The sequence below is a fragment of the Phalacrocorax aristotelis genome, chromosome 1 (assembly GCF_949628215.1).
Source record: "Phalacrocorax aristotelis chromosome 1, bGulAri2.1, whole genome shotgun sequence".
Taxonomy (NCBI): domain Eukaryota; kingdom Metazoa; phylum Chordata; class Aves; order Suliformes; family Phalacrocoracidae; genus Phalacrocorax; species Phalacrocorax aristotelis.
The window spans coordinates 202,989,394-203,015,972 of record NC_134276.1 but is presented as its reverse complement, the minus strand read 5'-3'; the positions used below and the strand labels follow the sequence as shown (position 1 = coordinate 203,015,972).

General features: G+C 39.6%; 1 protein-coding gene across 1 annotated transcript in view; it reads right to left on the bottom strand.

Annotated features, from left to right (window-relative positions):
* COG5 (component of oligomeric golgi complex 5) overlaps window positions 1-26,579 on the bottom strand; it is a 210,020-nt gene that overhangs the window by 176,700 nt on the left and 6,741 nt on the right. Inside the window, exon 6 of the mRNA XM_075081357.1 lies at window positions 22,349-22,469. Coding sequence (XP_074937458.1) covers window positions 22,349-22,469 — 121 coding nt within the window. The remainder of the gene's footprint in view (window positions 1-22,348; window positions 22,470-26,579) is intronic.

Here is a 26,579-nt window from a genome sequence, read left to right as displayed (position 1 = left end):
ATTACAAATATCAGTGATACTTTGTGCACCAGGTTGCATTTACCAGTGTGATGAAACCATGCACATGGAAAAAGAAAATGGGAAAGGAACACTATTTGCAATGTATATATCATCACAAAACAAGAGGCAAATGGGAGCACTGCTGTTGTAAAACACCTGAACAACAATGAGGAAGATCTATTATTCCCGCGAACAGCTCTAACAGCTAGTGAGACCTATCAATGAATGAGAAAGAACAAAACAAAAGATGTGAAAAGAATTTGCGTGCAAAGCAAAGGTTTTAACGAAGTCACGTGGTTCAGTAACAACCACCATGGCTTCCACAGACTAAATACCTAACCCAAAAAGAACTTTCATGGAAAAGTAATTTTTGTGTTTTGTGTTACCACATACCTGCACAAATATGGAGTACAATATAGGGAAAATATTACGATTTACCATACGTATTTGTTGCTACTGCAGTCAGTAAGGTATTTCATGAGAGATGGGGGTTTTTTTCAGATACAACAGACTTTCTGGGAGTATATTTGATTGTAATAAAAAAAGTAGTGTTACTTGAATTATAAATTCATCTTCTGAACAGTTACCATGCAAACATCAAATCATAAGAAATTTCCAAATTGAATGAACCACTTCATTTTCTATGTTTAAATGGGAACAAACATTTAAGTTTAATAATTTTGACCATTTGAGGTTATATGCCCATAAATACGAAATTGAGCTACACATCTCATCTGCAGTTGCATCAAACGTGCATAAAGCAAAAAAAGTGCACATGAACACAAGGTAAAGACAACTTTAAATAGATTAATGTATTCAGAAGCTTCTGACAAATCTTGCCTCAGTTGTACAGCTTACAGTGCAGATTCCAGAAGCAGTTTAAATGAAGTGGAATAAAAGTGTGAAACTTTTGATTCAGTCACTGAGACTTTGTTATGCCCCAATTTTGTTTCAGTCAAAACATCTCAAGTTTCTACTAGATCTTTAGTTTGCAAGTTAGGTCAGCTAAAAATTGGGGGGTGGGGGGTGGCGTGGGGTGGTTCGCCGTACAGGACGGGGGGACGGAATCTTTGCAATTGTAGACAATCTGCCATAGAAACAGTATGTTCTCAAAATAATAGGATGTTCCTTCTTTTAATGAGGTTAGGTCTTCACATCTTTCCCTGAAATGACATAAAAAGAGAAATGAAACCATGCTGTTCTACAGCTGAAGAGGGTCTACCTTTAAGATCACAAAGTCAGTAATCAGATTTGGTGCCTGTGAGCAATGGGAAGTTGGATCTGAATGGTAAACAAATAAAAAGACTGCACTACTTTATTTTTCAAACCATAACTGAGAAGAGTCCATAATATTCTTGATGAAACTAATATTTGAAAATTACATGCACGAGTCAGGAGACAAAGAGAAAAAACTACTCCTGTGACTTCACAGCCTATTTTTAAGCTGTTTCCTATGTGCAAGAATTGTGTCTTACTCTACACTACTCATTACTTTGTATTGCATACAGCAACACCTTCACTGATCTTCAAGGCAAGGCAGAAATGACAGTTACAGGAATACTGGCTCTCATTCAGGACCTGAGCAAAGATTAGACTTCAGTCTTGTTTTCACAGCTATTTGGTTAGATTTTTTTAACCTCAACTGGCTCACACTTTAATTAGAAATGAACAGGATAAAATTGGTTATTACGTTTAAGATACGAACAACCAGTATTTACTTGAGGAATTACAACAAAATTGTGTACACAATCTCATTTTTCAATTACTTCAGACTCCTGAATTTGCCAGCCCTCATTTTGCAGTCCTTAGCTTTTGTCATTTCTTTGTCTGCTAATCAGAGCCCTTCTGCGACCCTTATTTTCTCCCCATGAATGCACCTCTACAGTCTTAATCTTCAAGAAAAAGAGCCCATTTAATCTCCTGCTGTGACATGTACAATTGTATTTATTCACAGGTATACACAAAACTATGTTTTTATCTGTACAGCACAATTCCCTATACCAAATGCAGAAGTACAGATTTGCCTGACTGTGCTGGTTTTGGCTGAGAAGGGGTTAATTCTCCTCACTGTGGGGGTCGGCTACCTTTCCAGCTTCCCGCGCTCTGCCGCGTGGCGTGGCAGGGGGGGCTGGGAGGGGCAGGGCCATGGTGGGGGCGGCTGACCCCGACTGGCCAATGGCAGGTTCATTCCATACCATGTGACACCATGACCAGTATATTGAGGGGGGGCAGTGGCAGCACGGAGGCGGCGCGGCGTCGGGTCGGCGGGCGGCGAGAGGCTGCGGCGTGTGCGGTTTGTTCCGGCGGTTCGTTCCCCCTCTCCCCTCCCTTCCCCCCTCCCCCGGGGCTTTGCGCCTCTCGTTGTTCTCCTTTACATTGCATTTCTACTGTTGTTTCTTTTAATTTTCATTATTAAACTGTTCTTATCCCAACCCACGAGCGTTACCCTTCTGATTCTCTCCCCCATCTACCGGTGGGGGAGTGAGCGAGCGACTGTGTGGGGCTGAGCTGCCGCTAAACCACGACACTGACATAGGTGCATGGATGCTAGAACAGAAACAACATTAGTAAAGGAATCCCAGTATGGATGCAGTCCAATTCCAATGCTTTACAGAAGTTTAGTACCATACTTTTGTATTTGTAAAAACAGAGATCATACTTTTTTCTTTTTTTTTTTTTTTTCATTTAAAAAGCATGTTATCTGTACGTGTTGGACATTCAAGGTGCTCTGCCCATTCACAGCTGCTTCTCCTCCAGTAGTAGTCTGCTTTAATCTGAGGGGTACAGCCAGAGAAATTTACCACTACCAGCTCTCCTAGTAACAAAATTATCTGCCAAGAATGCAGAGCAACTGTGAGGTGAGGAGATGATGGCTTGTTTAAATACTTACTTAGGGGAACAACACTTTAAGGGAGATTTAAGTAATCTAAATTGTAGATTATGCACATAGATCTGTAATGCATCTACAAAATTTCTTTAATGAACTAACTAATCAAAACACACAAATTTGTTTGACAACACGTATTTTCCATAAAAAATGTAATTGACTATCATTAATTCAGCTTTACAGCCCGGAATTCTTGTTCCAAGTTAATTCAACTTCTCTACTATTTTTCTACAGCAGCTTTGTGTCTAAACGACTGATTTCAACAGAAATACCATGTTTCTCCTGAATATTGCAACACCACAACTTGGTCTTTCCCCTTCCCCATCTAGTAAGGGGTTACAAACAAATGGCTCTGGGAATTTAGTATGTTTGTACAACATCCTCCTTAGTTATTGATGGATTACAAGGTATCCTTACTTTATGGAAGAACAAATTTCCTTGCCTCCAAAAATAAAGCAAGAACATTTACTGAAAAATCCTGCTGTACTAAATCTTTATGAACAATCTGCAAACCTGTATATTAATAAGATTATTCCATGACAGGTGTATTTCTGGCTCCTGCCAGCATGGATTTTTCTGCAATATTTTAAATTTATCATATCTATACACTTGTAATGTTATCAGTTTTGTTTATACATTGTTTTTCAATTATAGTTGTTGTCTTTGCTTTGTCACTACATTAGAACAGGCGTTTAGCCAGGACTGTCCTCTTTCTTGATTGCCAAAAATCCAGTATTTCACAATCTAATACAGGCTTCTCAGTAAGCTTTCAACTTTCAAGTTTGTCTAAATACATTTGTCCGAAATGCCGAACAGAAGATCCTCTGCACTGGAAAATCAACTCTTTCAAAAATCATACAATCATTAAGGTTGGAAAAGACCTCTAAGATCATCAAGTCCAAAATGAAACATTAAACACTGTATCTAATCTCAGTTTGCCCTATGCATCATGACTTGCTCTCTGGCAACAAGTGACACGCAAATCCAATAAGTTAATTTATTGTAAGAGAATCCAGAATAATGTTTCTCCTTGTTGACAACTCCTGTGTTAGAAGTTGGTGATTTTTTTATCACTGGTCACAGTGGACAAATAGTCTAGGCTCCCAATACTGTTCTTCCACGCATCTCAGAAACATACTTCCATTTTTCTGGTAGAATTGAGTGGGTTGGCTCTCTGACCTATGTGTATTTACAGCTACTTCTATTGTAACTTCTTGTTCCGTTACCCCTAATGAAATTTTCCAAACATGATTTGCTACCACCATTATTTGATCTTCTAGTGAGCTTTCTAATCAAATGCTTACTTCTTTTTCTTGGTGATCACAAATGACCCGTCCATTTAATCCATTTCTATTCACTCTCACTCTGACTATTTCTGAATCTGATTGTTCAAAAAGAAGAAAAAAAAGTCTGTCTTCTCAGACACTGACACAATACTGAAGTGTTATTTCTGAACTAACCATGTTCTTATTCAGCACAACCACCAGGTTATGCACTAATAAATGCTTCAGTCCCAGCAGAAATAAAAAATCAATACTATGAACTGCTTCTCAGTGTTACTTCCTTGACCACTAAACAACTGATTTTACCATTGGCCATAGATAAACAAAAGGAAGCACACATCCTCCCAGATACCCTCAGCCACCTCCCATATGAAAAATACACATGACATTTCTCCACACCTTCCCATGGGGAAGTGATTACCCATTGAACTCAAACCAAAATTGAGTTTGATCATCTTAGAGATCATTACTCTGGTTCGGGAAGAACTAGCCTGCAGCTTACTATTGAATTTCCAAGTACGTAAATGCTCAGGAAAGGAAGAGGACAGAGAAAGTTATAAATGCCAGTTCCTGCCAGAGCTTCAGACAGTGCATATGCAGACCTGCCTGAAACACAGAATTGCCATTTCCCTGTAGAACCTCCTGAAAGCAGAACAGACAACTAGTACCATGCTCTTTCAGATGTGTCATTTTACCTGTAAATGGTGTCAAACCCTATACAACTGAATTAGTGTCACTGACTTGTTTGTTTATAATAGGTACTCTGAGTCCTAGCTCTTAACTATTTGCTTAAACTTTTATACCTAATGAAATACAGCGAGAATACACCATCACTCAATTAAGAGGTGATATTTCTATTCTGTCAATATCCCCGTAGTCACATATTATTTTAAATTAGGTAATGCAGCTTGCCTTTCTCTTCATGAACATACACAGACACCTATGAGTAAATACGTTTTCCTTTGTTTATATAATATGTAAAAGACATTAAAAATTATTTTCAAACTCTTGCCAGCTCTTCTTTCTCCCTACGATGTATTGATAATTTACAAGACACAAAAAAATAATCTTTCAGAGATATACAGCTAACCTCTTTCCCTCTTCCCTTCTCTCTCAGCCAAAAGTAAGTCCTTTAAATTCTTTTCTCATTTTTAGTTCGCACAATTTTTTTTAAACTAACAGACATTTAAAGTCAGTACACAACAAATTACTATATTCAAAGGCAAACAGAGCTTGCAGATATCTTCTGGTCTCAATAAGTTTTGTATGTCACCTGGAAACAGAAATCCATAGCTTTCACCTCTACTTTTAATTATATAGTTCTATTAAAAAAGTGTGACTACCCAGTAACAGAACACTTTGTCTCAAAACTCAAAGATGCCCTAAGATCTGTACTAGTTACACAATCAGAACTGTGTGAAAGTGATTTAAAAATAATTAAAAAAAAAATTCTCTGAAGTTGCACTAACCCCGTATTTGGCTAAATACAAGCATTCACAACTACGAGATTATCTATGTTACTGGTTGTGCTGGTTTTGGCTGAGAAAGAGTTAATTCTTGTCAGTGTAGCGCCTGCAGTAGTCAGGGACCTTTCCAACTTCCCCTGCTCTGCCATGTGGGCAGGAGGCCGGGAGGGGCGGGGCCACGGCCAAGACAGCTGACCCCGACTGGCCAATGGGGTGTTCATTCCATACCATGACCAGTATATTAACGGGGGCAGCTGCTGGGGGTTTGGTGGGTGCCTGTGTTACATGCTGTTTGTTGTGGTTGCTCATTCCTTCAGCCCTGGCCCAGGCTTTGTGTTTCTCATTGTTTTCCTCTCCATTGCATTATTGTTCCTGCTGTTGTTGTTGCTGTTTTATTTTAATTACTAAACTGTTCTTATCTCAACCCACGAGCGTTGCCCTTCTGATTCTCTCCCCCATCCTGCCGGTGGGGGAGTGAGTGAGTGGCTGTGTGGGACTGAGCTGCCGGCTAAACCACAACAGCATCTTTTGGTGCCCAACGTTGGGCTCAGAGGGTTTGAGGTAATAACAGCTGCTGGTCACAGCACCATGTTGTCCTTTTTGCAGTTCATGTTCAAGATTGGCGTTGGTTTGTTTAGTCTGCTCTGTTCTGCTGTGATTAGTAATGTTTTGCCTATGAGATTTGTTATGCAAACACTAGTTTTCAGCTTTATCTGGTATTTGGGGTTTTTGCTGAAACTGTTACTGTACTTTGGATACCACCTTGTTGAGGCAATTAGCAATTATACCTCCTCCTCCTCTGAGAGATTTTATATGGAGGAAATACAGAATGGTATCTTTGCAACTTTCTTCTATGATGTCTCTACCTTTATTGCAACAACCTTTTTGTATCTTGAACATCCTTGGGTGGTTAAGATATACTTATTGTTAGTTTTTGGGCATGTTGTTTTGGTTTTGACTAAGCAACTTAAGAATATCACCCAGAGATCTGCCCCAAGGCTTGATAGTTACGAGTGGCAGGGCATGTGGGATAGCATGGGCAAATATCTAGGGCAGTGGGCACCGCCAGTGTTTTGGAGCTTTACCCCCAAACAAGTGCAGAATCCTGAAAAACTAGTAGAATATTTGGAGAAAGTATGTTGTTACCCTGGGAACTCCAGAGAAACACAGATAACTGCAATGTGCTGGGGCTTGGCCCATGCATACCGAGCCCTGCTCAACAGTATTCAGTGCTCCCAAGGGCAAAAGAAGGTCTCTGGATAGAAAGACAAAGCGACAGGCACCGTGGTCACTCCAACCCCAACGACAGGCACTGTGGCCACTCAAACCCCAACAGTAGGCACTGGAGCTGAATCAGAGAATCAACCCATGCCAGTATCAGTTGCCCCCATACACAAGAAGAAATCTTGGAAGCAGAAGTCAACTTGTTTAGAAAGGGATGATGAAAAAGCAGGACCATCATGAGGAGAAGAGGAAGAAGAAGTTGGAAATGAAACAGAGACCACCTGATCCCTATCCTTGAGTGAGTTGAGAGATATGCGAAAAGATTTCAGCCGTTGTCTAGGTGAGCAAATAGCCACCTGGCTGCTCCGATGCTGGGATAACGGGGCCAGTAGCCTGGAATTAGAGGGAAAAGAAGCCAAAAAACTGGGATCCCTTCATGGGGAAGGGGGCATTGACTAAGCAGTTGGAAAAGGGACACAAGCCCTCAGCCTCTGGAGGCAACTCCTGTCCGGAGTGAAGGAAAGGTATCCCTTCAAAGAAGATGTTACGTATCGTCCAGGAAAATGGACAACCATGGAGAAAGGCGTCCAGTATCTAAGGGAATTAGCTGTGCTTGAGGTGATTTATGGTGACCTGGACGATCAATGGTCATCCAAAGATTCAGATGAAGCCCAGTGCACACAACCCATGTGGTGGAAGTTTGTACGGAGCACACCATCGAAGGACAGGAACTCATTGGCAGTAATGCCTGGAAAGGTGACAAGGTACAAACAGTGGTGGATGTGATTGATAGACTCAGGGATTATGAAGCAAATATCTCTTCCTCACTAGTCTCTTCTGTGGAGGAACTATCCTGAGAGGTCCAGCAACTCAAAGGAGATACGTCCTACTCCCTAAGGATCAAAAAGTGACATTGCTATGAACGCTTGGCTGCCACAAGTCAGTTATGCCTGTGGTAACTTTTCTGACACCTCCTGTTTAAAACCCAAAAAGCCAGAGGGATCATGAGGCCCATGACACCTCAGGCCATCAAGGAAGAGATGCAACATACAGATGGGCTCGTGATCAAGTGGTGGGCTTGACTATGGACGCTATTGCACAGGTTATCCACGAATGTGACACATGCGCTGCAATCAAGCAAGCGAAGCGGGTAAAGCCTCTGTGGTATGGGGGACGATGGCTGAAATATAAATATGGGGAGGCCTGGCAAGTTGACTATATCACACTCCCACAGACCCACCAAGGCAAGCGCCATGTGCTTACAATGGTAGAAACAACAACTGGCTGGCTGGAAACATATCCTGTCCCCCACGCCACTGCCCGGAATGCTATCCTGGGTCTTGAGAAACAAGTCCTGTGGCGACATGGCACCCCAGAGAGAATTGAGTCAGACAACGGGACTCATTTCCGAAATAGCCTCATAGACACCTGGGCCAAAGAGCACGGCATTGAGTGGGTGTATCACATCCCCTGTCACGCACCAGCCTCTGGGAAAATTGAATGGTACAATGGACTGTTAAAAACTACGCTGAGAACAATGTGGGGTGGAATGTTCAAGCACTGGGATACACATTTAGCAAAAGCCACCTGGTTAGTTAACACTAGGGGATGTGCCAACCGAGTTGGCCCTCTCAGTCAGAACTCTCACATACTGTGGAAGGGGATAGAGTCCCTGTAGTGCATGTGAAAAATATGCTGGGGAAAACAGTCTGGGTTCTTCCTGCCTCAGGCAAAGGCAAACCCATTCGTGGGATTGCTTTTGCTCGAGGACCTGGGTGCACTTGGTGGGCGATGCAGGAGGATGGAGAAATCCGATGTGTGCCTCAAGGGGGGTTGGTCTTGGGTGAAAACAGCCAATGAACTGAATGGCATAATGCAAATTGCTATATAATATTGTATGTCATCTCTTCTGTGGTCACTATATGCCATATCAACGATATTATAGTACAAATCTCCCAGTCCATGGAAGACTAACTTTGATGAAACAAGCAAAGTGCAGCAGTGATGGACCAAAGACTGACTTGGTATGCAGCAACCCAATACCACACACACCACCTCTCCCGCCCTGAAAGACTGATATGACAGATGGAGCCCAGAGTCATGTACTGGGTGAACTCAATGGACATTTTTATGGACACTTTACAGGGAAGGTCCATAAACTAAGGGAATGATGCCTGTGTATTATGTCAAAGGATGGGAAGCGGAGGAGTGGTGGTTGGTGAGGTTGTATTGGATGGTATGGGACCCGGGCATGGTGTAAATGGTACGGAATAAGGGGTAGAGAATGTGCTGGTTTTGGTTGAGAAAGAGTTGATTCTTGTCAGTGTAGCGCCTGCAGTAGTCAGGGACCTTTCCAACTTCCCATGCTCTGCCGCGTGGGCAGGAGGCCAGGAGGGGCAGGGCCACGGCTGGGACAGCTGACCCCGACTGGCCAATGGGATGTTGATTCCATACCATGTGACGCCATGACCAGTACATTAACCAGGGCAGTTGATGTGCAGAGGGGCGATTGCAGCTCGGGGACTGGTGGCGTTGGGTCAGCGGGCAGTGAGCGGCTGCATCATGTGTGGGTTGTTGTGGTTGTCCATTCCTGCTTCGCCTCAGCCCTGGGCTTTGTGACTCTGTCATTGTTTTCCTTTCCATTCCATTATTGTTGCTGCTGTTATTGTTTTAATTTAATTATTAAATTGTTCTTACCTCAACCCATGAGCTTTACCCTTCTGATTCTCTCCTCCACCCTGATGGTGGGGGACCAAGTGAGCAGCTGTGTGTGGCTGAGTTGCCGGCTAAACTGCAACACTGGTTCTTCCAAATCCTTTCATATTTCCACTCTCGTGACACATCCTAGCTAGTAAACGCAAAACCACTTACTGTTCAAACACCTAAAATGATCAAGAGGTAAAGCAAAAACAAGGTCCAGACACCCTTACCAGCTGGGATACCATCCTTCTCAAGGGGAATAAGCGTTCCTTAACAGCAAAACAGAAACAGGTTTAGTATAATTCCTCTCTGCTCTATAGGGATATTTTGAGAAGAGAACAGAGGGGAAATGTGCAATTACAGAAACAGAATATAAGTATAGTTTTCAGATTTTAGAGTCACACATTTAAATTCACTAATTGCAAAACAAAAACAAAACCTTGACAAAAACCACCTTATGAGACCTTGCCTTTACATTTAAGCTCATTAATGAGAAAAGATAGGATAGTGTAATTACCAAGACCTTCTTCCATAACCTCCCTCTTCCACCACTCCTGTTCATTTCCAACCAGTTCCTCTTTCAAAATTCCCAAGTCCCTCTGTTTCAGCCTTACCCAGGTGAGACTACAAACCTCAGACACATCCTCTGGTTCTCAAAGCCCCAGACTATCTGACGCATTACCAAAGCAGACAGAAAATACTGCAGTTTCAGTATTTTTAAGAAATAAGTACTGGCTTAATCTCAAACACAGAACTGAATGTGCTACCAGGGCAAACACTCTTGGTGCCTGACATGCATAACAGAATGTGTATAAACACCTGCATGACTGATGCAGCTACTCTGCTGTCCTGACAATAATTCCTCTCCTAGCAGAAAACAGTCCGTCCATGTCTTCCCCCTTAGTTCTTGTCCACTACCCTTTCCTTCCCAATGGAGTCCTCTGAACTTTTAGAAGCAAACAAAGCAAGAGCTGTCAGGCCCCAGATTTTACTCTGTACCTGCTGAAGCCTACCTCAGTGTAACACTGGCCTACAACCAAAACTTCTTGTGCTGGTTTTGGCTTGGGTAGATTTAATATTCCTCATAGTAGCTAGTATGGAGCTGTGTTTTTGATTTGTGCTGAAAACAGTGTTGATCACACAGGGATGCTTTCGTTACTGCTGAGCAGGGCTTACACAGAGTCAAGGCCTTTTCTGCTCCCCACCCCACCAGCGAGTGGGCTGAGGGGGCACAAGGATCTGGGAGGGGACATGGCTGGGACAGCTGACCCCAACCAACCAAAGGTATTTCCCACACCATATGACATCATGCTCAGCAATATAGAGCTGGGGGAAGGAGAAGGAAGGGGGGCACGTTCGGAGTGATGGCATTTGTCTTCCCAAGTCATCATTACGTCTGATGGTAACAGTAGAGATGGCTTTCCTGGAGACAGCTGAACACCTGCCTGGCAATGGGAGGTAACGAATGAATTCCTTGTTTTGCTCTGCTTACATGTGTGGCTTTTGCTTTACCTATTAAACTGTCTTTATCTCAACCCACAGGTTTTCTCACTTTTACACTTCTGATTCTCTCCTCCATCCCACTATGGGGGGAGTAAGTGAGCAGCTGTGTGGGGGCTTATTTGCCAGCTGGGGTTAAAACACAACACTTCTATACATTAGATAATTACAAAAATAATCATCATTTACATTAATAATCAAACAGTAGTAATCACATTCAGAGTAACAGATGACAATGAAGTTGAAAGAGCAAAGCTTTCCAGAAATGTAAGGAACAAAAGGTGTGGACATCTGTAACTGGGAGCAAGAAAGAGCAAAAGACAGAAAATAGTCTTTGATGGCCCTGGAATCAGGACAATAGCTGTTAGAAATACTCCATGTGCTACAACAAAGGCAACTTGAACACACTGTAATTAACTTCTGGCACAGCCTTGCTAATGGGACATCAATAACATACCTCTCAGGATCAGGTTAACACCTCAAGATAAAAAGTGGAATACTAAATCCACTTTAAAATATCTGATATACAGCCCTCTGACAAGGTCTATATACTTGAGACTAAAATTACCAAATGCTTAATGATACAGCAAAATCAAATTCTTTGAGTAGTTATATCTAAAAGGCTAATCCAATCAAAACCAGAAATCAGCTTAATATTAACATGAAAAAACAGTATCATACTTCACTCAGTATGGCAAATTAGAAACATATTTATGGCCATTTAAAGGAAACTAGACATCGAGAAAACCCGCTATTACAGTTTTACCTGGATTCATTTTCTAGAGCTGTATGCATAAAGAAAATTATATTTCAAGTGATCAGAACTACAATGAAGCTACATTAACAGAAACCAAACTTTAAAAACCTGCAGAAATGTAAATTCAAGCCCTACTAATATAAAGGTTATGTTGAAAAACAAAATTCCAGCAGGATATTTTTTTCTTGTATCAATTCAAACTCAGTCTTTTCTCTCATGTGCCTGTAATCGCTTAAGACTCTTCTATTGAGAATGGTTAGAAAAAGAATGCATGCCAGAGATTAAGTAAAACATACCAACTATTTACATAAAATGCTTTGTCTAACGTAGGGTTTCCAAGCTAGGAATCCTATTCACAGCAAAACACAATTTGATGGCAAAATCTGTATGTTCTGTCTGCCTTGTTGAAAGAGGATAAAGAGGTCTTACACTATTAGCCTCTTACTAATGAAAAATTGTACCAAGTTTTGCAAGTCATTTTGTTACATGCACATTAATTCAGTATCTTAAAGTGAATAGGTCAAGTTAATGAACTTTTACATACTATTAAGATTTTTCTTCCTTTATTTCAAAAGCCAACAAGAAATAAATTTATATCCACAGAAGCTCCTTAACTCTGCATAAAAAGTAAAGATGACAAAATAAAATAAGATGGCCTAGAACAAGATTGCTGTATGCATAATTGAAACAGAGAAAGAAGTAAGTGGGTGATATAGCAACTACCAAAGAGGACAAGGACTAGCTTCTACACTCATTACAAAAAATATTTGGTTGTACAGCATAATTCATGAAATAACACGACTCAGCAGAAGCTTGAATACCTCTTCCTTTAATGTTAATTTACAATAAATGAAGCAGTGACTTCGGCAAACATGAAGCCAGAGACAAAACTAAGAAAATAACAAGGTCTTCTTAGTAATCAAGAGGATTTTTTGTTATCACTAACTATCCATAACCTTCATGGCACTCGTTTACTTGAACAGACAGATCAGCTAATAAAACCAGAACCTTTCTAAACATAGTAAATTGAAGCATTACAAATATGCTTTTTACTCTTTATCAACATATAAAATAACCACTTCAGTTGACTCTGTTGATAGAACTATTTAGCTTACAGTCACACATTATCACATTAAAAATAAAGAATAATTATTTTGCAATTTATCTGACTGCCACAGAATGAACAGTATTATCCACGAGAATCATAATATCTGGTGTATATATATATTTATTATATATTATACAATTGTTTTGTGATTGAATGCACTATTAACCATATACAGTTAATCACAATGTAACTGAAGCAACAGGCCATCATTTTCAGTTTTTACCAGAGATGCAGAAGAAAAGCAGTTCAGACAGTGTGTTCTATATGTATTTCACATGTGACACTGGCTTCAGGTTTGTGAGGAACTTCATTATTTTTAAAATTTTTTGTAAGTCTGATTTTGGAAAAAATTAAACTTTTATATAAAAATGAGTTTTCCATTTCCAAACAGTTCAAGACTCTGTTTTGAAGCCACAAATATTAAGGCTTTTTAATTATTTGTATGCCTGCTTGACCTTCCCACCAGAGAGGTTTTTTTGGCCTGGAATACTACAAATAAAATTTGCGCAACAACTTTTTGCAAAATCTTCCATCTTATGGTAACAAAGCCTCAGTAAGAACAAAACAAAAACAAAACAACTCCTCATCTCAATTGAAAGAAGCAACATGAAATTGAAGAACATGGAGATTACACGCAACAGAAAGGCATAGTACATTTTAGCCCAAACAATTTCAGTGAAGGTCTGGCAGTTACTTGTAACACCACCAGGGACAGAAGAAAAATGTTTTAGCAAGATATTTGCACTTACTATGGATGCAGATGTACCTCCCGAAGCAGTGACATTTAAAAATAATGTAGATGGCTCTGAGCCAGTAATACAGTTATTCTCAGCAGGACTAATTACCCCAGGCAAAGCATCGTGCTAGCATGGCCGTGTAATTTCTATTAATCAAATCTGTTCACTTACCCCTGCAGAACAGTGCATTGTGCTACACAGACATATGCTGTATTATTTTAGAGGACAGTAGGTCTTGCACAAGGCAGTAAATTGTACTGCATCTAAACCCTTAAGCAAAAGTACCATGAAAGCAACTTTTCCCTCCAGATTGATTTGTGTTGATTCTTATGAGAAACTGCACACAACAATATTAATATCAACAAATCTATCTGCTCTGTGTACTATCAGTGAAAGACCTCGCTGACATGACAGTAACCAAGTCCTCCTTCACTTTAATTGCAGCTTGATTCAACACAAGATCTGGCTTGGCAATCGTACACTCTAAATTTTTGCTTGGAATAGAAAAAAAAAATTAAGTTCATCACTGAATATGATACGGAAAGAAGGCGGCAGTGAAAGATAGCTACCATAGTTACTATGGCAGGTGTTCAGATAGCTTACCATTGCAAATTTAGTAATACTTGCGCATAGATACATAACACACATTTAATGTTACTTCAAAAACTGCAGCAATTAAAATGAAATAGTTTTTATCCAGCAGTATTTAACCTGAAGGACAGCCAGCCGATCTGCAATCACTTCAGAGTAAGTCTCTCTGGTTTGGTCAGATTATTAACACTGTTTTAATACGCAATTAATAAGGTACGCTTTGTAAACAACAGGAACAGGTAATTTCAACTTGCAATAGATATGGATGAGATAATCACCGTAAAACAAACCAGTATGAACACTTACTAATAAATGAGTTATTCAAGTTTTCAACAAATTAGAACTGTTTATTCCTGAATACTGACTAGCAGTGCTTAGTATTTTGATAAACACAAAACAATATTCATCTGCGTTCCCAAATTATAACCATGGCCAGCAGGTCAAGGGAGGTGATTCTGTCCCTCTACTCTGCTCTGGTGAGACCCCACCTGCAGTGCTGTGCCAGGTCTGGAGCCCCCAGCACAGGAAAGACATGGACCTGTTGGAGTGGGTCCAGAGGAGGCCACAAAAATGATCTGAGGGACGGAGCACCTCTCCTACGAGGTCAAGCTGAGAGAGTTGGGGTTGTTCAGCCTGGAGAAAAGAAGGCTGCAGGGAGAACTTATTGTGGCCTTTCAATACTTAAAGAGAGCTTATAAGAAATAGGACAGGCTTTTTAGCAGGGCCTGTTGTGACAGGACAAGGAGTCATGGTTTTAAACTAAAAGAGGGTAGATTCAGACTAGATATAAGGAAGACATTTTCTACAGTGAGGGTGGTGAAACACTGGCACAGGTTGCCCAGAGAGGCGGTAGATGCCCCATTCCTGGAGACAGTCAAGGTCAGGTTGGACGGGGCTCTGAGCAACCTGATCTAGTTGAAGATGTCCCTGCTCATTGCAGGGGGGTTGGACTAGGTGACCTTTAGAGGTCCCTTCCAACCGAAACTATTCTATGATTCTATCATTAAAAACTTAACAGGAGTAAATTAACATCTTTCTTAAAAACAGCTGGGTCACTCAGAAGTGGATAGCTTGCCTTCTTTCCTGGCAAATAAGATGCAAAACATTTACATTCACATAGGCAGTACCACCTTCCTTCTGCTCACTGCATTCCCCTAGAGAATACTGACATAACAGTTTTGAGGGTCAATTTTTGCAGCTCCAGTAACATGATGAACTGTGTGAAGTCAACCTGAATGTCAGTCACATAGTGAGTAACCAGAAGAGAAGTAATTGTGTCAGAGGGATGAGCTGAAGGTCTTTGAGGAGATTTATCTGCTGTTTCATCTGAAGGAATGATAAGAAGAGGCTGAACTAAAGTGATGGCATGAATTTTCCAGTCACACTATCCTAATATTCCAGGATGTATCTGGGCACAGTGCCCAACAAACCAAACTGTGGGAAGCAAATTTTACATGAAGCAGTCCAATTAAAAAAAAACAACTACCACCAAAAACCAAAACCAAAGCTTCCCTATAATACATTTTCTAAAACAAGAGTTGAGGGGGAGCATCTCTGAGAGAAACAAAGGACTGGTAGCAAGTCAGCTTACTCAGTCTTACTCCTGTATCTAAACTATTCCTGATACACGCTTTGTCTAAACTGCTTTTAAAAAAAGCTTCAAATACTGACTTCAAAGCTCCCCTGAAACCACCATTACAGGCAGAAAGCTTTCCTAACATTTTAGATAAAAATTTTCTTTGCTTCATTTCAGGCCCATTACTTACTCTTTTGATCACAGTGGATATGGAGATCCATTTACTCCCTTCCCATTTGAAAATCTTCTATTTATCTGAAGAATGTTACTCTGCCTTTCAGACCCCTCCTCTCCAAACCAGAGCCCCACACCTTCTGCTCCTCCAACCACTGCCCATCCTCAAGACCTTCAGCCATCATTATTACTGTACTTAGGACCTTCTCCAATTAACCTGCATCTTCCTTGAATGAGGTGCCTCAAAAGGGACTTGATACTCCAAGCCGAAGCATGAACAAAAGATCTGTTTCACGTGCCTTCCACACAATACCCCTATAGGGATCAGTACAAATTTCATTGCCGACAATGTCACGCTGCTACAAAACAAATAAACAAGTGGCTTGCACTCAGTTCGTGAGGAACTACAAGCCTCTCTGTGGAACTGTCTGAGTGAAACACAGTCATTTCTCCTATTCCTGCTGTTAACTAGAACTACTTATTGCTAGGACTTTGCACTTGGCTGGAAGAGAAATGAAATCAGTTCAGCCAAGATGTATCTCCAATTTGCTAAGTATATTCTTCATTCTAATCCTGTTTCCCAACATACTTTCCATTCCTCTCTGCTTGATTATTACTCATAAATTTAATAAGGATATACCATATTACATCACTCAAATCATTAATGAAAACACAAGCCAGCTGCAGAACACATTTCAACAAAACTCCACTAGATATATTGCCGGGCAGCAGTGAACAACTGATGACGACTTTTGGGGTATGGCTTTCTGAAAACTTCTGCATTCACTGCACAACACTTTCATCTGGATTATATTGCTGATCCTGCTAGTGTGACAGGTTGTCAAGAGCCCTATATAATCAAACTACAAGCCAATCATTGATCTCTCTAGTTCTAAGACCTGTTATACTGCCAACAAAGAAAATGGGGTTGGTGAAACAGGATTAATTCTTGATAAATCTATGTGACCTACTATTTAATAGCACTTTTATATTCTAGACTCCTGCAAGTTTATTTGCTCTAGAGTTTCTTTGCTTAAGGAAGTCAAGTTAGTCTGAGTTGACTAAATAAAATAGGAGCCAGCGAGTTAAATTTCAACAAAGCAAGTTCTCCCATCTTCTGGAATCTCACCTCTCTCCCCAGGACTTCCCAGAGATAACCATTAAGAATGATGAGATTACTCTGAAAAGCAGTTGAGATATAAAAAAAATATATATTCATCCGAATGTATTTGTTTTATAGACATAAACATACATAGGTATGCACACAAAGGAACACACTCTCCTTTCCATGGAATAGGTCCGTGTTTTAACAGCAACAGAGAAAAAGAAGAAAAAAAAAGACTCCTTAAGTTTAAGATATTTGGAAAGACTTTTCTCTATTTAATGTCGTAAGCTATTTCAAAGACGGGGAAAACACAGACCATGTGACATTACTACAACACATAAGTACACAAACTAAGTGTAAAAAGAAACAGTGAATTTTCACAAAGAAATTTAACTCTCTCCTGCTATCAAGCATTATTTTGTATTACTGTATGACACAAGCTGGGTGACAAGAGATGTAATACTATAAATAACCTCACAATCTTTACAATGGTGTTCCCCTTCAGTGGAAACTCCAGCATACTACATGTAGTAGGAATACTAGAAAAGCAGACTGAAACAGAGAAACCTCAATACTGGACAAGACAAGGTTCTACCATGCAGTCTCCATTAAGGCAGGCAGATGAGGTCATCTTCTAACTCCCATTTCCTCTAATTTTTATTCTAACACATGTGTTGGCTATATCCAGGCTTTTTCTTGTTTAAATGATATCATTACACAAGTTGTTTACCTTAGAAAGGTGCTACGTCCAATTTTTTTCTAGCCTCCACAGGGAATTTTTTAGGCCCAAGATCACTGTCACCTTTGTGCAGTTGTCACTAGTTCTGGAAAGCATTTTAGAAGACAAGGCTACCAACAACAACATTATGCCAGCTACAAAGAGGCCTTTCAGGCATAGCCAAAGAAATTCTTTCAAATCATATTCCAGCCAGTATCATGCATATCCTCACTAATTTCAGTTTCCTCCATCCAAGCTACACTTCTTTATCACCAAAATTGAGCTTTATTTCTTTGAATTTCCCTTAAATCTTCTATTGTCATGTTAAGGCTAAATAACTGTCATGTGTAAGCTTTGCTCCCTCTTCACAAAGAACACAGTACATATGCAGGGTTTTCTCCATTTTAGCTAGACTTCCTTAACTGTCAATATTTTGCCTTTTCTCTAGAATTATTTAGAATTATTATTTAGAATTATTCTCTAGAATTTTTTTTTCAGACAAATGGTGTGAATTTCAGGGTTGTCCTGTGCAGGGACAGGAGATGGACTTGATGATCCTTGTGGGTCCCTTCAAACTCAGGATATTCTATGATTTGATTTCTACCTTTAAAGTAAGGTCATAGTCCTATCTTCCCCCATCCTCTCGTCTCATAAGTTACATGGAAGGTAGTATAGTCCTGGAGCAACCTCTATATTGATGACACCCAAAACAGTATTTCAACAGACTCCTTCCCCTTCATTTTATGGCTGGACAGCTTGGTCACAGACTAACTCTGAGTTTAAAAAAGAGCAAAATCATGGCTGCTGTGAGAGCCTGACTACAAACATTATATGCTCACAAGGTCATTCAAGCAAATAAATTCACTTGCTGTGAAATAAATTATAATATAACCATATAGAGAGACTAGGAGTTTATTATAATTAAAAGAAGCCTAGGCATTTATATGAATAATGATCACATCAGTTATAGGTATTTAACAAGCACAAAATATAAATCCTTTGTTGTCCAGAGCTAGCTCTAACTGACAGATGGAATTAACAACCTGTCCACAGTCAAGCTAGTCATTTGCTGCACAACTAAGCATTTTTTCAACTTCATCTGATCAGTTACCGGCCACTGTTACTGACAGTAATTTCTGCATACCCACACAGAAGATAACAGATTTTTTAATACCTGCAGAATTTCTTCTGTGAAAGGGAACTGCATATAGTGTACAATTTTCTTGTCGCATTCTATGGTTTAAACTTGATTAGGAATGTTTCTTTTTCACTTTATAGAATATTTGTACTAAAATATCACCAAGAAGGATAGTCATAGCATGTAATTCACTGCACTGTGTGACATTTGAATATGCCACTTGCTTCACCTACCCTGAATTGGACTGTATAATGCAAAGAATTGTCACTAGAGAAGCAGCTAATAGCTTATTCAAAGGAGTATCCCAGCTCTGTTTCTACTTTGCTAGAGAACTCAAAGAAGTGTCTTGGGAGGTGGAGGAACTGCAGAAGAAAGTTTGGAGGTTTTATATAACACACATACACATATATACATATCAATCACATTTAATATCTAAAAATTACACAGGGAATTAAGCTTTTCTTCTTTCTGTGCCAAAGTGGTAAGTTAAGTTCAAAGGTTGTGAAAGTCCAACACAGAGGAATTTTAGATTTACTTTGGCTTAAAGTAGAGATCTCAGTGAAAATATTACCAAATGCTTTCAGAGTAAAGTTCCTAACATCACCTACTGAAGCTGAGATCTGCAGACTACTAGCAACTTAACAGTGTCCAAAAAAAAAACCCCCACCCTTCTCAGTAAAAGCTATTGTTTCTTCTTGTAGTTCCTCTGATTAACCCATATTACTATCTAATTACAGGATTTTACATTTTTATCACATCTTTTCCCACCACTGCAAAATAAACTTCAAGACACATCTAAGTAAAAGCTGTAAGTGAACTACTAACATATATTTGCTGAGAAAATACACACACAGAGTATAAATGGTACATAGAAATAAATGGCCAGTTAACCCAAGATTCTGCCCAGAATAACATATAAGCAATAAAAGGTATATTACACCACAGAAATTACAAAGCTTTCATGGTAATACCACAGTGCTGCTGATTTCAACAAAGCAGAAATTATACTGCACCACACGTACAGCAGAAAGGTACCAAACAATGGGAAGAATTTTTGCCTGAATGAGAGCCGAAAGGGGTATTCAGAAATATCTGATAACACCACACATTACTATTGATCTTTGCCATGATCCCCAATTCAAAAGCAAGCTGCTGTGACGCAGAGCTCCCTACCCAGTACCAGGCTTTCACACCACTCTCATCTACCACCTATTTACTACCATCAGATGTTGTAGTACTTCCCAAGCCCTCCTAAAGTTTTTGTACCTCACCCCCAAATAACCAACGCTCAGCGTCTGTTCCCCATGCTCCCCACCCTCCTGACGCCAGAGAGCACTACATTGCATTTCCTATCTTTCTGAAGCACAGCATTTCCACAACCTCACCCTAAGTCGCCACAGCCTCACGGCTCTCCTGCTCCATGCGACCACCACCTCCACCCTACAGATCTCCCACACATCCCAGTGCTTTCCAAGGCCACAAGCACAGCACCATGCTTCCCCAGCCATACCCCAAAATCCAGCCTCCCTGCAACACACCACCTTCCCACTGACTCCCACTGCAGTACCCTGAAACATGCTGACTCCCGCCACTGCGCACTTCCCTCCCCTCTGAGCACAGCTACCCCACAGCCAGCGAGCCATCACCTCACCACACAGGACAGACATCTCCAGTCCATCCCACTGGCCACTCCTCATCAGGGTGTTCTCATCCACCTGGGTGCTGGGCATCACAGCCAGCTGGGAGGCAGTAAGAATTCAGAGCAGCCAAAGTGAGCAGCAGAGGATTACACAGAACAGACAGTCAAAAGATGAGGGATGCAGATGGAGTGGTAAGAGAGAAGAAACAAAGAGATACCAGGGAAAGAGGGAGAGAGAAATGACGGTAGACAAGGGATTTTACCTGGCCATAAACCATCCAAAATAAAGGATTAATTAAGAACTAAATTAAGGACCACAAGCCTTGGCTCCCCCTCTATGGACTGTAGGATGAAACTCAAAAGGGCTTCCTAAGGGGACACATTTCCCTCCATCTTTAATAATAATAATTACTCAGACTTTTCTAAGCTTCAGGAAAAGACCATATATTTGAAAAAAAGAAACCCAAAGGACTGTGACACTTTAACAGAAGAAAGTGGAAGCTCTTTTTTAAAATGCGAAAGAAAAAAAAAGAGGAACGAGAGCAATAAAAGGCATTGTCTTTAAAAGAAAGAAATCCTAACAACTACACAACATAAACATCTCAGATTTTACCATTAAGTTGTACCAATTATTTGAAAAGGATCTAGCATTCAGGTTAATTCCACAAGACTTCTAATTCAGGTAGTTAAAAGGCAGTATTACTTTATATATTCTTAAGATGTGAGGGGAGACCAAAACAGAAAGAAAATCAAAAATTAGAAAAAACAGAGAATTAGAAAAAATAATCTAGCTTAGAACGCCACAATTGCTTAAGTGCTTCAGCCAAACTGATATACTAAACAAACATAAAAACTTTCCATTTGCAACACAGCATCTGCTAATTGTAAGGCTAAGTCATTGTCTAATAATTTTCTGATTACACAGTATAAAAAGAGCAGTAGTGACAAATACGCACAATAAATGTCAGGATGATTCTGAATGTTTGATAGTTTGGCCCTCCCACAACCCATTTTTGGAAGCTGAAATTTGAATACCATTAAACCAAAGGAGAAACAGCTGGCAAGATACCACATACAACACCACCAACTGATCTCCAAGACTAATGGGATGTTTCTCACTGTATCCTGCAGCACAGCGTGGAAGTACGCAAGCTAGCTCAAATACAGAAAACAATCTAGCAACGTAACATGAGCTTCATGAGAACAATTTCATCATTATTCCTAGAAGCCACTACAATACAGGGTAAATTAGTTACTACTGCAGCAGAATGCTTCCAGTATCTGAATTAGGTTAGGTATCTGTATTTCGTATCACATATGGCTTTCAAAAAGGTCACAGGGCCAATAATTTTCTTTTAGGATGTAAACTGTAATTCAAACTATGCCTTACTGTAGTGCCACGTCTTCCAAAAGCTAAATATTAATCTGCTGCCTCTGAAGACGTTTTATACAAACACATACCAGTAAGAAATTGCTTTAAAAAAAAAAAAGTTGCCCAAAAGAACATAAATTATCACAAAATTTTCATGTTCTTAAATACCTTTATCTACAGAAATCACATAAAAATAATGAAGATACTAATGAGTTCTGTCCATACCATATCTCAATTCAAATAATGAAACACACAGCAAGAAACACAGTGAAAAGTTTTGGGGGTTTGGTTGTTTTTTTTTAAGTCAAACACTAGTGTGAGTCATACAAGCACAAGCTAAAAACGCCTCTAAAAGTAACTGAGAAGGACTCACCAAGTTCATTGAGACTCTGGGCAGCTTTTGTTATCTCTCTGCTTCCTCCTTGCAATTGTCCTTGAAGTCTCTTACTGAGATACAAGATGCGTATTATCCTCCGCAGCAAGTCACAGGCAGCCTGCAGAGAAATCGTAGCATTAGGAGATATTATCAGTACATTATGATCATATAATACTAGTCTTCAAATATGGAAATATTTTAACCAAAAAAGGAAATATGAATGTGAATAAAACCAAAGAACTCTAGAACACTGAAATCCCCTTTTTCAGGACTTTTTAATGTGATTTTATGCAATATAGACCAATACTTTCAAAAGCTGGTAATTACATTCACAGGGCTACTGAGATTAATGCCATCATTACTAGTTAAAAAAAAAAAAGGAAACTCAGAACCCTACAACAGAGACATGTTCTATTTCTAACTAGAAGTGAGCTTTATTTTACATTGTGCATCTCTCCTTAATATTCCTCCCCTCTGTAAGCTTTAGTAAAATTAAGAAATTGGCCTTGCCAATCAAACATTGATCCAAAATGGCAGCACTTACTTCAGAGGACAAGAAAACTTAAGGGCTAAGTTGTTAGTACAGATATTGACTCTTATGGGAGGAATATATTCTACATGTGCTACACATACATCCCATATATGCTGAAAATCTCATTTTCAGCAAAACTTTCAGAGGCCAGTCATCTGCATTCAGCCAACTGTTAGTTCACATTCTTTCATAAGTTTATTAAAATATGCTGCATTCTTGGCTAAAAATTAAGAACATGGATGCACATGTAAATTTTCAGGACACATATTCATGTATGTTTTTGTTAGAACCATTTTAGAAAAAAGGCATTGCTAACATCTGAATCAAACATAAGAGTTTCATAATTTTTCACTAAACTCAGGTCTTGAAACAGGTTTTCTCCTTCTAACACAGTAAATAATAGAGACAGAGAAACAGTAAGAGTTACACCAAGTGTAGAGTTCCTCTAAGGCAGGATTGGGTCAGTGGGGCTAGGAGTACCCACTAGGGTACCCATTCTAGAGTGGGTAACATATAAACCAGAACTCAGAAATGCCATTCAGGAGAAGGTAAAAAAGTATGTGGCTTTCCGTTCAGTCACAGATACAGTCCAACATCTGCAATCAGATTAACATGAGAGGTAAATGAGAAATTTGGAATGAGTAAGACACAGTTGTTCTGAGGTAATTTCCCCTGAGAAAGTCTGCTGAAATATTTACCTTATGGATGTCAAAATTAAATTAAAATTACTTTAAAAAATACTTCGTATCTGACAGACTTTGAACCCCTCTTTTAGACTCAAGTTAATGTCTTGAAAACTAATGTTAAAGTACACATATGAAAACATACACAAGCAAGTCATTTCAACCAATATTCAGTGGACTGCATGACTTGTCAGTCTCTTCGTTACACAATAAAGCAATCAAAACACAAATATTTATAGTTTAATTTCATTAAACATCTAGACAGAACAAAAAGGAAAAGTTAGAAAAAAACCCACTGAGGCAAATCACCAAAAGCACAATTACTCTCACTGCTCTTGGCTCTGTATCACATAGTCCGAAGTGCAAGTTTCTGGAGCATTCTAAGACAACTTAACCACATGATTTCTATTACCATTAGTGAGAACCAAGTGGGGCTTATCCTACTTTGAGAGATTAAGGTATTAGTTTTTATTAATTCATTTCTTTAATTAGAAAAATCTTGATCCACATATCCCTTTCATATCTGTAAACTAAACTTCTGCAAGATGAATCAAAAATAGCTTTTTACATAGCGCACTGTCCTTCACCAAATAAGAGGGCATAGTATTACTACTTTGCTTTGAAATTTAATTACCCTCTAATCCAATTGTGTACCTCTGGCTAATGTTCTTCCCTAGGAATCCAACTTCAGTTATCTTCTGACTATCTTTTACTTTACATGCCAAAAGATTATTTCTTTTTCATTTGATTGTTGCTTATTATCTCCTATCCCAAGTCCTTTTAAAAGGACTATCAAACTGAGTAAGAGATGAGAAAAGTTACACTTAGATACAAGAGCAAAAAAAAAGTTTTACCTTCTGGCCCTGTTAATTAGAAGGAGGAGAAAAATCCAAAGACACTGAAGATGCAGGCTCAACTTCACAGTGATTGCTACTACATCGTGCCCTTGAAAAAAAATTTTTCACCCAAGTATCTCTGTTTACATAAGCTGTTCAACTTAATAAAACTCCCAGTCACTTTAATAGAAGGCAATATATGAGGACCATGTAATGAAAATAAAAAATTTTATCTACTAGTGGAGTTATTCACAGATGCTAGATGCTCTAACCTGACCACCTGCATAACAGAAGTTTCAATTAATTCAGGAAACATTTCCTTCCTGAGTTGATATAGTATGCTTTTCTAAAGGAGATGCTTCCATCCAAGAAAGAATGATTTCCACTATTTAAGCAAGAATTAATTAGGAAAAGGCCAGTGCCCTGAGTTAGTCCCAGTGGTTTTAGTAAAATTAAAAGTAAAAGCAGATTTTTCTGGAGTTTACGTGTTAGTTATCTCCTGAAATTTAGAGCAACATGTCAACACTAACAGACATCATTGCTACAGTTTGAGCAATCAAAAGCCTCTTACTTAATCTCAAGTTAATTTCAAGAAATTATTGAAAGAAGACTTAATTATAGAGGACCACTCGAAAATGTGCCAGTGAATAGCTCCTATATGCAATTGCACCTATCTGCTAGATCATAATGTAATTGAATGTGTATATATAAGCAGAGGCCTGAAGAAAGATGAGACAGTCCACTATCTTCAGACTACATATACTATTTAGTTATGGTAGCACTTGGATGAAATCTGCTCCTGGTGAATATTTTAAAGAGATAATAACTTTAACATACCGAGTTATCATTTTTAAAAGGTTTTAAAAATTTGGCTATTATAAGGATTTTTAAACACTGAGATATCTGAAATTAAGAGACCATGTAGAAACACTTGGTTAAACAGAGCGGCATAAAAAATAACCCTCTGAAAGACAAACTCTGCCTACATATTTCAGCTGTTAACTATTCCCATTTAGCCTGTGATCTACTATGGAAAGACTCAGAAGAGGACAGTATGATTTAAAGTAGGAAGTAAGCTTTGTGAGTCTGCTGCTCCCTTGGGATGCCATGAAGTTCTAAGAGCAGAGCAAGACATAATATACACAAGCACACAGCAGAGATTTAGAATTCAGGACTAGATATGAAGTTTGACAAAGAATTTGCAGTGAGAATGTTTATGAAAAAGTCAGACTATATTAAAAACAATTAAGGATGGCAAAATCCAGCTTTATGTGAGCCAAATATTCCTTCAGTTTGTGAGCAGTCCCACAGCAATCAATGGAGAAGCACTACAATAATACCATCATGAGTACAAGAGGCCCTTAAACACCACACAGTTCAGCAAAACGTACCTGCCAACCCTACAGATTTTGTTAGAGAGCAACCTCTTCTATCAGCATTCCACTTACTCTACCAACTGTACATCAACTGATAAAATTGGCAAGTTTGAAAGTGGCCCGTGCCACGAGTCTTATATTTGGGAGTAATTTCATGTCACAAACCCTGCCACCGCCAGGAAGCTAACTGTTTGCCATGCTGTTGCCCTTCCTTCCTGAACAAACAAAGCAGTCAGGTGAAGAGACACCACAGCAGTGTATCTTGGGGAGGCAGGAGGGTTGAGATTTCAAAGGCCTGTTGACTCAACTCTCCATAGATCTAGCTTCATTTCATAATTCAGGTGTCCTGACCCTCAACTCCTCCCAGCAGTGTAGAGCAACATAAAGCACTCACTATGTATCTGCCAATACAAGAAGGCACAGGAGCTCTCATGCTGAGGATGGACTCTCCCTGGCAGAGATGCTGGAATCATTGTTCCTCTTTCTATGCTGAAGTAAGTGAGGGGATCTGGACACTAGGAAGGGTAGCATAGCAGGCTCCTCTTACCCTGCACCTCTTTTTTCTGACTTAGAGCCAAGAAAAGCCAGATATTACAAATTCCCTGGCACAGACTGAGTAATGCTGACCCTGGATGCATGCTGCTTTCACACCACAGAAAAATCCATGTAACCATGCTACAGCAAAGAGGAAGCAAAGAGCACCCAAGAAACATTTCCTGAGTTCAGGACTCATTCTTCTCAGATGACCTTCTGCAGTTTGACTCTGGGTGAGGTCAGGGAAGAAACAATCTTCCTCTTTAG